Source organism: Anopheles cruzii, chromosome 2 (genome assembly GCF_943734635.1).
Source record: "Anopheles cruzii chromosome 2, idAnoCruzAS_RS32_06, whole genome shotgun sequence".
Classification (NCBI taxonomy): domain Eukaryota; kingdom Metazoa; phylum Arthropoda; class Insecta; order Diptera; family Culicidae; genus Anopheles; species Anopheles cruzii.
The window spans coordinates 18,005,872-18,024,124 of NC_069144.1; the positions used below are offsets into that span (position 1 = coordinate 18,005,872).

General features: G+C 50.1%; 1 protein-coding gene across 1 annotated transcript; it reads left to right on the forward strand.

Annotated features, from left to right (window-relative positions):
* The first annotated feature begins 671 nt into the window (after positions 1 to 671).
* LOC128278159 (somatomedin-B and thrombospondin type-1 domain-containing protein) lies at positions 672 to 17,976 on the forward strand. Its single transcript, XM_053016827.1, has 4 exons — positions 672 to 1,107; positions 12,030 to 12,224; positions 15,889 to 16,009; positions 16,913 to 17,976. Exons 1-4 carry the CDS (start codon positions 849 to 851, stop codon positions 17,247 to 17,249), a joined length of 912 nt encoding a protein of 303 aa, XP_052872787.1. The 5' UTR covers positions 672 to 848; the 3' UTR covers positions 17,250 to 17,976.
* The last annotated feature ends 277 nt before the right edge of the window (positions 17,977 to 18,253 follow it).

An 18,253-nucleotide genomic window follows, 5' to 3' on the forward strand; every position in this document is an offset into this window, starting at 1 on the left:
GGCCTGGGTGTGCCTTTCGACGATAACGCATCGGCGTTGTCAGCAATAATTCAACCCGTAGCGTAATGAATTGGCATTGGCATTCGATTTTTCAAGTCCTGCGCGACTCCTTCCGACGACGACTCGGTCTTCGTTCGGCTTCTTTTGCTGGGCTCTTCCTTTTTGTTGGGATCGAGCGAAAGGTAATAAATTCTTTTCGATTTCTTTTCCGAAACCGTGGCAAGTCGTGCGAATTTCGGAACCGACCGTGTGCCGAGCGGTATGATCAATCGGGCAAAAGTTTGGGCCCGTAATTCAATCCTTCTTCGAACTCTCTCGGGCCGGAGTTCTGGAAGTCTTCCACAAACAAGAAACCGAAAGGAGCACAGCGTTGCCCGGCGCGCGGATCATCGATGCGAGAAGCTGAGAGTACGGCGACAGCAAAACTAAGCATCTGGCTAGTCCGTTCCGTTCTGGCTACAATTCTTACACCGAACCACCGGCCCGTCGTTGTCGTCGTCCGGTGCCTCCACTTTCCGGAACGTAAAGTGCAATTATGCTCTCCTTTTGATTGCAAATCGCTCTCAAAAAGCGAAAGCAATTTGTTATCATTCTCACTTCGCACTGTTAACGTCACTTTTTTATTGTATCCTTTTCGATTAATTCTCCCTTTTTACCCGTTACAGAGAACCGTCACAGCAGGACGAGCATCCTGCAGGACTACGCACGGTGGCGTACCAGACACAGCGGGTTTGCTGAGCGTCACCGTTGTTGGTTCAATTTGCACCGCACGCCAGTGCAGTAAGCGCATCCAGTGGACAGTAGTAGACTTGCTCTTGGCAACAGCGTAACGGCGGCCGGGCGGTAACATGGGAGCCAAGGTAGTGTGCGGTGTATGGTACGTGCTCGCGGTCGCCGCGGTGCTGGTGGCGCTGCTGACCGACGGGGCTGCGGCCGGTTCCTGCCGGGAGGCCACGCTCTGCTGCAACGGGCGTGACTCGTCGTGCGTCGTGCAGAAGGCCCCACTGAATGCCATCATTGAGGATCTGAACGATAAGCCGTGCTACTGTGATCACGCCTGCCTCAAGCTGGGCGACTGCTGCGATGACTTCAAATCGCACTGCGGCGGTAAGTATCCGATGGTGTTTGCAGTTTCTTTGCTTCAAACTTGAGCTTTTGGAAGTTAAAAAAAACGCCTGATGGTATGCAATCATGCGGTACGTTGCTCCCTTGTTACGTATGCAAATTACGAATCACCAGGGAGTGGTTGACAATTTAAAACGATGGCCCTCCCGCGGGCCGATTATTCCTCCATTAAGGATACTTATAGGGGTCGCCCCGCAATCGCCAATCGCCAATTGATCGATCGATCCTCTCGAGTGCCCCGACACATTCCTGTTTGCTTCACCCGACCATTCATCACTCGATCGATGGTGATTAATCAGCGAATTGCATCCCGCTGCAAATCCCGAAAACGGAAAAAGAGAACCTTCGGACCTTCAGGGAGCTGCCAGTACACGCTTAATCCAGCGCTCCACGCAGTGCCCGGGGACCATTAGTCACTGAGATTTCGCCGCACAACACACACACACAGCCACACAATGATAAATAAACCAGTCAGCCAGAAAGTTAACCGAGGACCCCACCAATCCGGCCGATCCGAAACCTGCCGGATCCGCATTAATCCGCGCTCCGATTTTCGGGAGACCCTTTTTCGGGGCTTCGTCCCTCAGTGGAGTAAGTAATTGGGAAGCGGGGACCTGATTGGAGAAAGGATTCTCGGGGAAATCCCGAGCAGGATTAGGCGTGATGCGGCCGGCGCACCATAAATTCTTCGCAATCCGTGTCCGGAGCGGCGGATTAGGCAAGTTGCTGGCGGGTTTTTGGTTCCGCTTTCTTCGCTCGCTCGCCTGGACTGACATCGGTTGGGTTTACGCGGGGCGCGATTTAGGGTGGTGCAATGGTTGCGTAATTAATCGTTATGCTGCACTCTATGAATCCAAGCGCGGCGCTACGCCAACGATCATAAATCAAGCACTCACATCGGGCCGCTGTTGGCGCACTGCTGGGGATGCGCCCGGGGATGGGGATATTATTTTTAGGAGGCCCCACACCCCCCAAATGGTGGTCCACCGCCGGGTTCGATGGGGAATTATTTCAACAGCCCAGCTGATTTAGGGCCCTCTCGGGGAACCGATGTCGATGCCGTCGAGCGGTGATGCCCAACATTGCGACACTCAGTCGCTTCCCGGTGCTTGATGAATGAGTTCGCTGAACGGTGCTCGGAAGGTGGTCCCAAAAGCAAACCATGAATCGGGCCACCGGCCATCGGGCCGGGGGCTAGTTGTCATGCATTAAGCCCATTATTTATTGAAATTTGTATCAACGGGCCACCATCGACGGGTGGGATTTATTTGCATCTAAAATGGTAGTTTTTCCGCGCGCGCGAGTGAGGGATTTTCCCGGGGCTGGGTTGGCAGTTGCGTCACGGCAGAGCGGAAACAGCGGGGTGGCAAAAAAAAATACAGTCTCTCCCTTTTACCGGGTGGACGGCGACAGGCGCGACGGTGCCCAGACATCAGAGTTCAGACAGCACCGGAGATTGTCATAGTTTATGAATAAGTTGATGCCACATCCATGGCCTGGCAGTTTTCCCTCAGCACGGCTAATGTAGAATAAAAATGCAAACGAAAACCACAGCCAGCACGTCAAAGCTGGCCCCTAGTTTCCGGCGGTGCCCCTAACTAGCTTCCTTTCAAGCGAGCGAGTCAGCGAGCCTCGCAAATTCCGGCGCATCGTTAGCGTCCTCGATCGTCCTCTCTCGGTCGCAGAAAGTCGCAATGAAATTCATGAAACACACCGCTTTCTGGTTGGCTGTGGGTGTGTGTGTGTGTGTGTGTCGCTGTAGTAAACTTTTTACATCACCGCAAGAGACGTACACATCGCGCAGCAGCCAAAGCCCCAAAATGACGAAAAACTGGAATTCCAAATGAAAATGGTAATGTGTTCCACGCACTCACCCGACAGAGAGAGAGAGAGAGAGAGAATGAAAGGAAACTAATAGCATGAAGCGCCGGAGCCCAAATAAAACAAACAAACCGAAGAGCTAACCCATCCGCGCGCTCGGTGACCACTCGGGAAACTCGGGAAACGAACCAAAAACATCGGTGGACTGGGGATGGAAAGGAGTCCCGAAAACGGCCGGTGGGAGGCGGGTTGGTGGGCTCCAAAGTTTCCCAAGTGCGAAACTTGCCCGGCCAGGAGACTTAGATTGAATGTCGGGCAGCGCGAACGAACGGAACGTGCAACGGAATCTGAGGGGGTCCTCGGAGGGAAAACGCAATTTTCTGTTTGTGTTTCTGGCACCAAAGCCGGGCGGGGGTTTATTAAAAAATATGAAACCCACCCAAGGCAGGAGTTGGGCAGGACTTTAGAAGTTCATCAAGCGGTTCGCAATCACTCCGAAATGTCACCGCACGCAGCGATGCCGCACAAAAGCGTACCGCAATCACCCAATTTGTGGGCTCTGTTTGGTTTCAGTGTTTTTCGATTCCTTTTTCGTGGTTTACTTTCTTCATCTTCCTTCCTTACATCTTTTACTTTGGCTTTTTTATCTTTTTTTTTGTTTCATGTTATTTACTTTGGCTTTATTAAACTTTACTTTACTGTTTTTTTTATGTTAGTAAGCCATTTAAGATCTATTTTTCTCTGGTTGTTGCTACAGACAATACGCAGGACTCCTTTGGGAAGGTGAAATTTGAGGCCTCACCGTTTAATAGTTTTAAACAATTGAGTAAATACAACAAGAGGCATCGTTTCTGTCAACTATGGAGAGCTGGTGTACACTAACACACGTTTTATGCATAGTTGATGGTCCTCAGGCTATGGCTGACACTTGGATGGCACGAGCGAGTTATTGAGTTTCGTTCGATCCAGCCTTTTCCGATCGGTTGAGCTAAAGCAACTTCCAAGGCACCAATGGATTAATAATCCGTCGGTAACTCCCAATTTGGAGTCCCTTTTAAGATCGCTGTTCAAAGACTAAAGTGATCCATATTGGGTTGGTTCCTGAATTGAAGTCGATCCAGCCCAAATTAGGGATCAAAAGGTATGGAATGGAAGGGTACTTTCACTCTATGGTTGCGATCTTCCCAACTGGGCTTGACATATCCTTCGGTTTCTCGTCATCGATAAACCAAAGCGGTTATGAGTTCCGATGGAACTGTCAAATCACCCATAAGAAATCACTTTCGGTTAACTCAAAACCCACCGCAAAGGCCATTCACATGACGCTATCCATACAGCTTGACGTTATTCTATTTCAACAATTTCATGGATCCACCGGGACCGAAGAGTGGACACGGGTTTTTAAACATTGGTGCTCTTCGCCTGCGAGAAGAGTCATCTGATTTATTCATTGAATTTGTGTTAATCACACTTCAAAAGGCGGTGCAGGCGAACGAATGTTTTAACTGATTGTGGCCCGGAATGCATAAACTCCATCCACCCGAGCAGCTTCCGAGTGACTGCTGCCGAGAGATCAATCTCATTAAAATCCAGCCCTCGTACTCGGAACGGACCCACCGGATTGCGTTGCGTTGCGCAGCATTCCTGGGATCCCAGTGATGCTCCATGGAATTTAACTTCGGATCCACTGCAGTGGACCGGTCACACTAAACTATGCGCCGATGCAAACACTCTCTCGAAGGAAATGCAAATTTTCAATAATTCATAAGAAGCAGTCCATCAGATCCGAGGGAGACCTCGTGTTGCGTCACTAGGGGGCCATCACTGTCCCGCTCTCGCTCTCTCTCTCTCTCTGTCTCTTTCGATGCATTTTAGATGCTGCCATAGGACGGTCGGACGTGCTTGAAATGTTCAACAACCTCCTGGTCGCTGTCAACACTCTGTCGCCTAACACTAACGTCGGCTGTGAGGCGGACGGGGTTAAACACGGTACGGAGGTCGGTTTCGCCTCAGTGCATTTCATCGCTCGGGCATCCCCGCTGCGAGCCTCCCCGCTCCCGACTCGAGGACAAGTCTGGGGCAACGGGGGCTCTTATCTTGCTTTTCTCCGACTGTTGTTTGACAAGAATAGTTAATAACTCAATATTGTATTACTCCAACGAACACACACACAAACCCCCGAAACCGATTATTGGCCGAGACAGTGCGCTTCCGGCACCGACTTCCTGGCCGGTAGCCAATTTGTTGGGCAAACAGTTTAACTCGGAGATAATGAAGATTGTCCGGACTCGGGATACCGCGTCGGAAGTTGGGCCCCGGGACACGAGCGCAAGACGAGTGAAGGTGAAGTTTTGTTGGATTTCTTTTCTGTTTTCTTCGTTGTGGTGTGAGAGTTACCATCCCACAGCCATATTGAAATTGGCGGAGGTCTGTGCAAAACATTTAACATCTAAATTACACTTTGTTCTGGCGCTCCGGCGGATCGCCCGCAGATCCCGCCCGAAACGGTGTCTCCCGGGGAGACGTTTTCGTAGAAAATTACGAAACACAACTCCCGAAGCCCCTGCGAAGGCTCCGGCCATAGGTCCAGGCTACCGGAAATGGTTGAGCGAAGGCTCGGCCACCCGTGACGAAGAAGCTTTGCGCAAAAATGTGCTTCGACGGCCGTTGAAAAGTTGCGCTTCACTGATTTGCGGGACCGGGCAGGTCGCAAATCCAGGGGTCGCCCACGGAGTGTGCCCGAGGATGCTGTACAGTCAACACCGGCGACTCCCACGGACGGCGACGACGACCGCCTTCATTAGAATAGAAAGACAGCTACGGGGCGGGACTCTCGTTTACAGTTCCCGTAAGTTGGGGCGAATGTTTAGTATGCGCGAATATTAGCTGCAGCACACCCGAAGGTGGGCCGTTGGCCCCAACGGCGATCCGATGCACTCCGCGAGACTCGAGCATCGGCTGAATTATGCATGAAAATGCGAATACGCGGCGATGGTGCGCTGTAAAGGGTTCCCGCTGCGGAGCGGAGAAAGACTGTTCCACGAAACAATCCAACCCACCGGAGCGTTGGGGTTCTCGAGGCTCGAGGACTCTTTTCAGTGCCACTGGTGAGTTGTGTGCGTTAATGAAATGCAACGTTCAAATTATTTCTGGTGACAATTCGCAGTCTGATAATGCGGCTCAAGTTTTTTGGCACCCGCAATGTGGAGACCATTCCCCGTGGTGTTACATTACGCGGCGCAATGTTGATCTCACTTTTGTCTGGTTCATTTCACTGGAAGCCGGTTATGTTGTGGTCTCACGTATTAGGTGTACAGCAAAGCTATCCCGTTTAAATAGTCGTCTTCTCGTAGGGTTATTTGTTTTTTTTTATGCTTGCTTTAAGAGATTATCAATATCGATGCGTCGCTTGGTTGGATCGGCTGAGGGTTATCGTTGGTGTCGCTTTGGTTGGATCGGCTGAGGGTTATCTATTAAGAGCATCGGGAACAGGATACTTCTTCCATTTAGCGATCTAAACATTACCTGCGCGGTGGAAGAAATACGCCCTTCATTCACTCAATCCTTTAACATAATTTCAAAATTCGCTACCCAAAATCGCCATCAACTTAGTATTGAAACCACGTTGTACACCCAATAATTTACGGTCTGCACCACCCAAAATAGCCTGCAACCGTGCCGTGAGCACACAGAAATGAAGTGCAAAAGAGTGTCCTTTTTAAATCGCCTCAACTAAAATACGAAGCAAACAAACGCGGACACTCTGTCCGGCAACGTTCCGATGCAGAAAAGTTGTGCCTTGTTGAGCCTCGGGGCGGGACCTGCTCTTCGATGGTATTTTCTGAATCGCTCTCTCGCTCTTTTTCCATAAACTTGTTACTTATTCATAGAAAATGTGCCGCTTATGCAGCATTCATTTGCCACAGTTTGCGGCACTGCGATGTCAGGATTAAGTTAGTGCTCCGTGCTCCAGGGCCCGGTGGCCCGGTGTCATTAAAAACCATCACATGTTGGAACATGTTGTTTCCCACCGTCCACGCTTCGTGTGATTTCGCAAGCAACAATGAACTTTTTATACTTGGCCACGGCGGCCACTACCTTTTTTACTTAAGCCCCGGTCGCACGGACAACGCAACCTGCGGATTTTGAGCGATAAGTTCTTTCGGGTATCGCTTTTCTTGCGCTTGCAATACATCCCCTCGGATCACGGAAATCGGAATATTGTTTACACAGAAAAAGGAGCGTCCGATGTCGCCCAGAAAAGCAAAATCCTGTCGGACCCTTTAAAGCGGATTAAAGCGGTTCGCCGTGCTATCGATGGCGTTGCGGTCCTCGCTGCCCGGGCTCTCGAGCCCTTTTGAGTTTCGTCTCGTCTGCTCGAAAAAGATCAAAGGGGAGCGCTCGGTTACTGGCCCGTCTTTTTTGTGGGTGACCTTCAAGTAGCTCTGCTACTCGATTATAGAGCCAGCGAGAAAAAGGGACATTGTGTCCCTGTTGTGTCAACCCTGGTCCTTGTCGTGGATCTGTTGTGCTGTTCTTTACTTTTGCTTTCGGTTTAGCAAACACTCAGAACACAAAAGTGATCGTCGAGATTTCGGTTTCTTTCTCGGTGATCGCATCAGTGTACTTTCGTTGGGCCAAAAGCATTGCCTTTTTCTGCCCGGTGGTGCTTCGGAGGTGGTTCTTCAATGAAATGTTCCCGACTGATGGCAATCATCGATCGGTTTTTTGGGTGCCAATCAACGAGAAGTTTCTCGTGTGGCATTGCCGGTTGAACTTTCTCTAAACAAAACTATTATGGTTTTTAGTTCATAGCAGCGTAAATTCAACAGCTTACCGTTTTTCGCAAATATAAACTTTAAAAGAAGGGATTATAAAATATGTTTGGATCACCCTTATCCCCGCACATGGCGCAGTCTGTTGGTTTGTGGCTGAAGACACGTCGGTCAATGATTTCCGAAGCTGAGTACCGTCGATTTTTCAACGCACATTGTTATGATAAAATTCGATTTTACTCCCTTTCAACTTGGCACCTCAGAAGAGGTAGTTATTGGCCATGGTGGCTCTGTTCAATATTTTATAGGAAAGCCTCCTTATTGAGACTCCTTAAGTATCCATTATAATTTGTTTGCGCCATGGTAGAGGTCTTACAACAGTTTTCTATTCAGTTCTTACAACAGTAGCATCACAAGCCAATGATACATTGTGACCAGAAGTTGAATTGACTAAATCTCTCCACAAACTCAATGTGTGCTTGTCTCAAAAATTCTTTGATTTTCACGTAAGCCTCAGTACTTAGTGACCCATATGTTGAGCCTTGAGTGAAGAGCACACGTAACGTAACACGCTCATTCGAATTTGAACAAACACTTCGTTACATCCAAGCAAAATGCTGAGCAAAATATAACTTGCCAGTCCGTTGTCATGCTGGCACGGACATCCCGGATAATCGCCCTCGCGAGGTAGCATAGAAACACTGTGATTGACATGTTATGGCACAGGCATGACGCAAGCAGTGGCACAGGAACCTGTCTGCCTTCCTGCAACCTTCCGCAAAGGTCACCGCGGTGGAACGGCGAATTCCTTCATATGGATTGCATGACTGGACGGAATTTCTTCGGAAGCCACATTCGCGGGCCGTCTAGTTGAGGAAGTAGCGAACATCGTGCACCTTTTACACGTGTAACCGTGGTAACCAGGCGGCGTTTAATCACGGCCCCCCGGGGAGTGACTCTTTTTACAAAGAATTAAATTCCCATCTCGTTCGCGTAACGTGCGTGACAGTATCGTAACGCTAATCATGATAAGTGTTACCGGCTGCCTCCTGCCTACAATGCGGCGAGTTCACAATGTATTATACGAACCCCACCTTGCGTGCGCGCCGCCCGTCACGCCGCAACACGGCCGTAACGATCCCACAAACACCCCATCAAGGCCCTCTGTGCACGGAAACCCCGGAGTGCAGGAATCGTCATCGCGCCGTGGCTCAATCGCGACGCCCTCTGCGGGTCAATCACCCGTTCGCATGCAAGCATATCGCCGCACCCGGAACATCCCCGGGCGAGGGGCACACGCTAATCATAATAAAGTGACTCGCCCATCGCCGCCCAAGGCCAGCGGATGTTTACGGGCCCATAAAGGTAATAATATTTCATGCCTCGTAAAATGTAAAAGCTTCGTCCGCAAACGGACGAAGCTCTGCGCTGTTTGCGGTGGACTTCAACTGCGGTCTCGCCCTCTGCGCCGTGTCTCTAGTGGTTGCTCCCGTATTGGCGGATTGCAGCAGTCCCCGACACCGGGCACGTTGGCCCGCATCATAAAAGTTTATATCTGTCATTGCTGCTGCTGCTGCTGCTGCTCTGCATGCTGAAGGTTCCCGAAGGCTGGCCCTTGTGGCGGACCTCGAATCAGGTCTACCTCTGGCTCTGATAAGTGGCCCGGTAAGAGGGCAGTGCGGCAAGTGTCGATTATTGTCCATCACCATCAGCTTCAAGCTAGACTAGTTGACCCGGGATTCAACGTGGGATACCGACGGACCCAAGCGCACACCTGCGATTGAGTCCTTATCCTGACGCTCGGTGATTGGCAAGTGTTAGAGCACTTTGTGCAGTGTATGTGCATGTGATAAGGATGTAATCGAGCGGCGAACTGCCGTTATCCGTTGTTTGTGTTTCAGTCGCCATTAGAGCGCTCTCCGGAGGACCGGTGGCCTCCGGACCGGCGAAGGCGATCCCGCCTTGTTTATGTACTAAATTAACTAGACAAACAATGGCGAGCAAACACTTGGCCACTCCACCAAGCCACTCCGGCAGCAGCAGCAGCAGCAGCACCAGCAGGAGGTCGCATCTGTTCGGAGATACCCCGCAGTCCAGGTCCGGGTAGGATGTGCTCGGAGCGTGTAAGTGGTTTTTATAGAGCACAACAAAAACAAGGCCGAGCTGCGAGACCGAGACTGGCTTGGTCCGGAGAACTGCGGAGAACGGGGGCTGCTCCTTTCGTAGATTATTTGCAAAAGGACAATGCGAGTGGATTGGTGTAGGTTCTTCGGGTCTGCCAGAAGCCCAATTTATCATATGGCAGCTCACTCACCAGACATGAATAATATAAAAACGTGGCACAACAATGTTCCGTTCCAGCGCCAGTCACAACTCGACCCGACGGGAGAAAAATGCACCTCGTCATGCCCGCCATCGGATGGCCCGGCAGTCCACGATGGACCGTACCGGTTTTCGGAGACCTCATCTCACACACGCTCTAGAAGGCACCATAGAAGGCCGTCAGACCAGTGTGGAGCTGGCCGGATCGGGCTGCCGTTACATAAAAGTTGGGTTGGATTTTCATTGCGAAATCGGCTCGGATCGGGACCGGCGACGGCCGCTTTATTGATCCGAACGCCCGAGATGGCGTGAGGACCTGCCCGCCGGTTGTGCCATCTGGCACCGAGGGCGTAGAAAATCAAATCAAATCAAAAGTTATTACCAATCCGGGCCCGTTGTTGTTCCGTTTGCTGCCATTCTCCGAACCACCTGAGTCGATTAGGAAAATGGAATATAAATTGAACTGTATTAGCATTGTGCACTGCCGGTGATCCCGACAGGAACCCAGCCGGAGTACGGTGTGGTGTGTCCTCGCAAAATGGCAGGGCTTCCGTGTTTTCATTGTTTTCACCGTCTCGGAGTCGTTCGAAAGCAATTGCACTCGGTAATGGATCCGCGGGGCGAAATGGATGAAGATATAAAACGCCATCAGGGCTGCGGGGTAGCCGTTTTAGACGATTAGATCCGATTCGATTGATCGATTAGATTTGAATCTAACGACACGATCGATTACGAGATTAGTAGCGACAGCGTGTAACGAAATGGTGTAACCAGCACACTTCAACACACTTCAAGCAGATTGAAGGACTGGACCCAGTTTTTGGCTCAATTCGCTGTCGACCAAACATATCTAAATGGCCATTAACATTTATTTCGTCTCTAAGGCACTCGTATTATCGTCTACTTTGGGATTTGCACTTTACATGGTAGGCACCCATCTCTCTGTGATTCTAGGACTCGAACAATTTGAGCTATCTTTGAGAAGAATTGAGTTAAATTGAGTTCTTACTTTCTCGAATATAATAAGTGTTCTATCAAACGTTTAATAGGGACGGTAAACGGTTATTCAAATGACTATTACGATTTTCCTACACCAAATTACTAACTTTACATTTTTGCTACACTCGTACAAGTTCTCTGTTCGACGGTAATTTTTAAGGACCTTTCGTTCGGTCGTTCTTGGTGCCCAGTCAAGGCAAGCAATTGTTCGAAGTAGCTGCTCTACCTAATAACATGTTTGAAGGCCCTGGCTCAACAGTTCATTCTGTTTCAGAAGCCATTGCCAGCCGATCAAGCCAGCTACTAACGATCTATACAATTTTTGGGTTGTCTGTAGGCGATAGATTATTAACCATTATAACAGTGCACCCATCCAGTACCCTAAGGTCATATAAAATCAAGTCATAATTGGTTCAGCATTTGCCAAAAAAACTCAGAAACTAGAGAAATACGATCATTGCATCCGATATTGATGTGCAAAATCCGATTGCCAATTAGCCATGCGGTTTTTGGGTCCGTTGGCTGTTGTCAATAATTGAATCATCCTTCAGCGATCCGTCATACTGTAATTGGCCGTGAAGTTCATCACGTTGTTTGAAAAGGCCGCCCTCCCCAAAAAAGGCTGCGATCATCAACGCGTCTAACCTGCTGCACGCTGCATGATCAAAAACCGTCCGCGAAAGAACAAAAAATACGTGGCTGCTGCCCAGTGCAATTGCAGTCCACAGTCCAGGACCGGGTTCAAGTCCAGGGTTTTTTTTTCTGCGGCAAGAGAAGCAGAAAATTGCGCGAGACCCCAACAATCTCCGGTCATTAGCGGAAACCATTGGCCAGACCAGAAAGGGGTATAGCAAAAACCTCAGCCACCATGGGTCGGTTCGTGCCGTGCGCGTTTAGAAGCGTAATTTAAAAGTACTGCAACAACGCAACGATGTCCTTCACATGGTTCTCATTTCTTTTTTCCCTCTGTTCGTTTCCTTTTCACAGTAATCGACTGCATCGTGAGCGAATGGGGCCAGTGGAGCGAGTGTGACACGGCCTGCGGCAACGGTATGATGTCCCGGACTCGCGTCATCGAGCAGAAACCGCAGAACGGTGGCAAACACTGTCCGTCGCTGGTGCAGAAACGGGGCTGCCAGGGTCTGAAGTGCCACAACCATCACGACCGGAAGGCGCTGCGCGGTAAGTCCTGCTGACCTCGGTACCATGGCGGTCGGTTTGCGTTCCCGTCGTGTTCGGACTGTTGTAACTCGCGGTGCTCGGCGGTCGGTTTGCGTTTTTATTTGAAAACGTGCAAAACGAAACGTCAGAAAGGTGGAACGCCAACCGTCAAGCGGATATAAGGTCCCGGGGCGTCAGGTCAGCGAAGTAAGTTCGCGAAATCCAGATATGGATTTTAATTGGCCGACCGGACACTGACTGGCGGCGCTCCCGAAAAGCTCTTAAAGCTCCGAGTGGCAGTAGTCGTATTGAAATTGGTTTCGTCCAGTGTCCGGTGTGTTCTGTGGATATCCCGGAAAAAAGGCGACAGGACAACCCAAACCATCGGGATCAGCAGTTCCTGCCAGTTGTGTGTGGCGTGTACATTGTTCTTATTTTTCCCACATTCCAGACCTAGACCGCCGGGAATTCTGTTTGGTCCGTCATCAATCGATAGGCGGGACTGTAAATGTCCCGGTCACGGGACGAGTTCTACAGATATTGTTTCCGATGTGTCAGTTTATGTTTTCCGTTTCCGTTGCCGTTACAATGGCCGCCTTTTATTGTGGTACGTTACCGTAGCGTGCCTGAAGCCGCCGCCGAATCTTTCAATCTCTTTGACAGCATTTTGACGGGTGATGCTGCTGCCACCACCACCAGTCCGATGGTTCTGGTTCGTCATGTCCATGTTCGATTGCTAAACGAGTTCGTTTTTCCGCGACTGAAAGTGGTGTTTTTATTTTCTACATTTTTGGTAGTCCCAAACGTACCCCCGGCCCGGACGGAGTTCAGCGTTTGCTCGGTTCCTTCTTGGCTCGGGTCTACCAAACACCTTTTATCGCTCGCCACAATCGATAACTGTCAGCGAGAGAGAGAGAGATAGCGAGAGTGCTCGTTTCCGGCCCGGCGTGGCCGGCTCTGCCGCTGCCGGTACACATTTCAAATCGAACCTTTCGAAGCAACGCGGGCCACGGTTCTTTTCACTGTTCTGCTTCGATTGGCAAAGTCGGCTATTTTCGGCCGCACTCTGGATGATTGATGTCCACCGCCGCCGCGATATTCGGTGTCAAAGTCGTACTTTCGGGCCCGGGCGACTCTGGCCTCTAGTAGCCCGCGAATGTGGTGCCTTCACTCTCGCGAGGTCGCAAAAAAGGATTCACCCGGGGCAGGAATTTATTCTGGGCAGTAAACGGTTTGTCGGAACGGCCGCGCAATTACGGTCCCAACAAGCCGAAGGCCCTTTCTGACAGCGGGTGGGCTGACAAACATATTTAATGTTTCCGCCTTGTTTTTTGTTTTTCTTCTTTGGCTCATATGGTTGATTCCTCTGTTTTTATGATTGAATTTAGGACCACAGACAACCCTTTGGGCAACTCTTTGAAAGTGGGATTTTCGTCGGAAGTGCACAGTAAACATACCGCCGCCTCTCCCGAGTGACGCGTCCCGGTCCGAAGGTCCGTTGGGCGGTGATTAAATGCCCTTCCGCCTCCGTGGAGTTGCCTCCGGAGCACGACATGGGGATTTACATTTTAATAGACCTCGGCGAGCGCCCACCGTATGTTTGGCCGGGCGATAATAAAGCTGTTTGAAGTGTTCCTCGGTGGGCAATGTCAGATTTCTCGCTCCTTATCGCCGCCGAGTTTACACACTTTTTTTAACGAGGATGTATTCCGCACAGTAATTGAAAAGTAAATTTTGAAAGGACTCCCATCACAGATTCCCATCGCGTGCGGTTCTTTTGGGAGGAGGGCTTAAACGATCTATCTATTTGTCTATCCATACGCGGCAAAAGTACCGGGGCTCGAGAATCCGGACCACCTGTTTTGCCACAACCTACTCTATTCGCCTCAATTCGACCACCTTTCAGCGCGCTTATGCTAGTTTGATGGGTACATATTTATTTGCTTCTCTTCATAATTGACTCTTTCATCATCGACAACTTAATCAAGAAAACTTCCTGGATCTTTTGGTACCGATTAGGTTTGCCAATTAGACGCTGTACTTTGTACTACACAGCAATGGAGCCAAGAGACTCTACTCTAAATAAAGGATCTAGTAAAAGCTTAATGAAAATGGGGGACCAAATCCTGATTAAAAAATACAGCAACGTTCTATCTGGAGCATTTCAATGGATCTTCAGAATTGAATGGAGTGTGTTTTGTTATTGATTCATCGCATTTATTTACGAAAACTTCCCTTTTCATTTCCCCTTGCGAACATGGCAAAACTTGCGCCAGCAGAGTTTGGCTGAAGTTATTTGAAAACCGTTCGAGTTTTGTTGAAATTATTGTGCATTGTGCAACATTGTGTATGTGATTAAGCATTCCGAAAACAGACGATGGCTCAAATGTTTGAACCCCAATGAACCGAATATGATATTTTCGACCGAAAGGAACCTAATTCAGAAGAGAGACTGTTAGTAGTTGGAGGAAGAATTCATGCCCGCAATATGCGTTCGGAATGCCAAATGATGTTAATAATAGTCGTTGAGCCGTTTTGCCGCTATCGTATACTGAAGGTCTAGTTGCTTACCAACAAAACTCGATAAAAAATCGAATAAATATTTACTCGATCCTTTATCCTTGTTTTACAAAGAGTTTCACATCTCTAGCAGTTGAATTATTCAATCTATGTAATCTTAAATGGGTAGTTTAAAAATCAGTTAACCGGTTTGCTTCGATTACCTTTCGACTAACGTTAACAATATAACCATTTTTGCAGATATTGCAGACAACCCACGGAATTGATCATGTTGTTTTCTGTACGTATTAGGGTTAAACCGACCTCTAGAATTCGGCCGCTCTCATTCGCGTAACCACTGTTTATGATCCCCTGCAAGGCACAAGGCATAGGCCGGTCGGCTCCAGTGATTTATGAAATTGGTTTCGCCAAACCCCCAACGGCGTATCCTCGTATGCAATTTATAGAAAGGCGATAATTTACTAATAATACAAAAAGCGACAACGGAACGGTGGCAACAAATGATGCGCAATATTGTACGCCTCACCGCGGTGCAGATTGGAAAGCCATTCACGTTTTACGACCTGTGAAAAAGCGAGCCTCCGAAAGAACGGTGTTCCCTTCCTGACGCTCGGCGAACCCTTTATCGAGAATTTATCGGCCCCAAAACAGAAGCCCCCGGGGTTCGGGGGCCAGCAGAGCCCAAAAGCGACTCACAAACGCTTGAGCCAATGCCATCGGGTCCAGTTCGGTGCAGTAAGCGCCCCGTGGACCGTATTCGCTCGTGATCCGCTCGAGCCCCCATAACTTCCCGTGCGGTCGGTCGGTTCTGTGCATGACGTTCGCCAAAAATGGACATCATAAGCGAGAACGCAACGTTTTCCGCAACCTGATTCTCGGCCCTTATCGGGACGACAGCCACCGAAGGCTAGTCACGCTGGCTGGCCAGCGTTCGGTTCGACGGCAACTTTGCTTCGCTCTCGTCCGACGTTCTGGAACCGGTACTGGAACCGGCGCGCCCGGAATTACCCGTCCCCACCGTCCAGGCTTCTAAAATAATCAAAACTTTGCACGCGACGCGAGTGGTTCCAACTCCGGCCGGCCGAGAATACCTCCGACACATCCTCCAGTTTGACTGACTTGGCTCACTGTTTCTTTCTCGCTTTCGCTCGCTCTCTATTCGCAGAAACGGCCCTCCTGCTGCCGGCGGCCCTGTCCAAGAGCCGTCACGAGAACGACACCAGCGACATCCGGCGGAATCTACGACTGCGCTACAAGAACGCCTTCAAGCACAACCGGGGCAATGAGTAAGTGTCCAGTGTTGGCGGTGGCGGTTCAATCAATTTGGCCGATTCGCTGGCCGAGCCTTCGACCGGCGGACGACCGATAGTGGACCACCCTGACCAACCAGCACGCCAGCTGCTCGCTGAAGATATTGCGTACGGTCGGACATGGGCGGATCCCTCAGCCGATCTATTTTGCAATAAACTCCGGGAGGGCTGTGTTAGGCCATTCTGGCGGCCTGTTCGTTGTGCAAACCTCTAATGGATGTTATTCCAAGGGCCACAGGCCAGTCTGTGAGCTTTAATTAACTTCAGCGCGGATTGGAATCACTCTCCTTCCTGGGGTAACAGAAGCTGCCATGCCCGTAGAACTCAATTCCGTTTAAAGACCAACTAGAACTAAAACTGGAATTTACTAGTTCTCCAAGAGCTGATCCAGATAAAGTCCGAACCGGAATCCCAACTTGATAAAGAATTTGGAAAATTAATTTCACAACAAAAGATCCGATCCCCAGAACCGTTTCATGTGGTCTGGAGTCTGCAGTCTCACAAATCACCACTCTGAAGCGGCCATCCAACACCCGGTGGTGGTCCACTATCTAGTCTACTATCGGCACTCTGTCCAAGAGTTCGTGGCTGGCCCGCGTGGTTTTGGGTACTCCTTTTCCCTAGTCCCGACTGGAACTCCGACGAGGTTCAGACGATACTGCGGTGTTTACCGACCCGTGGTCACGCTGTGAGCCCCGCCAGGTCGCAGGTTATGGTCCGCTGGTGGAACTCGACGCTCGAGTGTCGGAGTATCAGGTCTTCATGTCCACCTCGGGTGTTGCGATATTGAAATTTCATCTCAGTTTTGGTAGATGATTAGTGGCCGTGCCCGGTGACACACACGTTTCACCTTTCGTTCTGTTTCACCCCCCGCCACAGGTACTGCGTCGAGTTCGAGGTCATCAAAGCGACGAAGGCGTGCCACAAGGACACCACCTACCGTGGGTTGGCCGAGGGCGAGCGCGTCATCGTGCGCTGCGATCTGGAGGCCCTGCACGAGGACAAAACCGTCGACACGCTCGCCAGCAACTCGGTCCAGGACGAGGACGAACCGGAAGACACGCCAAAGTACCGCTGCCGGGGCGATGGGTTGACCGGACGGAACACCCGCTTCACGACACTGGCCATGCCGGCCTGCCGGGGCAAGTGGATGCGCCTGACGGTGGGCCAGCCCAAAAAGTGTCCCTCGAGTGATGCCCAGTTTATCTTCATCTAAGTGCGGTCCTTGCGTTCCCAGCCCCAGCCAACCCGCTATCTCTGATCCTTCCGATCGCGCCATATCATGTTGACCAACACATACACGCACAGACACACACTGGAGTAACTGACCGACGCGGTCTATTGCTCGATTTTTTTTACGTTTGGTCAGGGCAGTGTTCCAGAGCCTGGCCACCAAATGGTTGGCCATTTTCACTTGGAGCACTGCGCTCGAATTTAATTTCGAATTTATTTCTTCTTTGGGCCCCCCAAAACGGGGGGCAAGGCGTATTATAGGTGTATAGATAAATAATATTACTAACACACGTTTAAGTAAATTGTAACATCTCTCTACCAGCGCAAGACAGGAAGCGAAACAAAGCAGAAAAACCCGCTACAACATATATACCATAAAAACACTCTTTCCGAAAAGCATTAACAGTCAAGGGAGTGGACACAACGGTAGCGATGCGTTATTACACGTTACACATCCGTTAAGGATCCTCATCGCAAACCGGCAGGTTGCGTGTGTAAGAGGAGGTTGGAGAAAAGGTGCCCTACCTTGTGGCATACCACGGGCGCAAGGGTTCTGTTCTTTCCTTTCGCGGCCTTTTGACTCGACCGCCAGGCCAGGCATCCGTCGGAGGGAATCCTGTCAAATCTGCATTTCGAAGAATCGGATCGAAGAACACGAACACGTGAACACGATTCCCCCGAACACACGCACACACACGTACATGGCAGCATCTACACTCTTACATGTAAATAGTATTTTATTAGACTATTTTTATATGCCATTAAGCCGGTTAAATAAGAAACTGAAGTATTTATTAAAATAGACAAACCTATGGACTTCCTACTTCCTGTGCCTAGCCGTCGAAAATCCGAAAGTAACTTCCCCTTACGACCATCGTGGATTGGAACCGACAAAGGAAGGCCTGCCCATTTCGGGCCGATGGACGGCCAAAAACGGTAGAGTTTATGGGCGAATTATTCAGCGTCGCTTTCTCGCCGCCCGGCCGT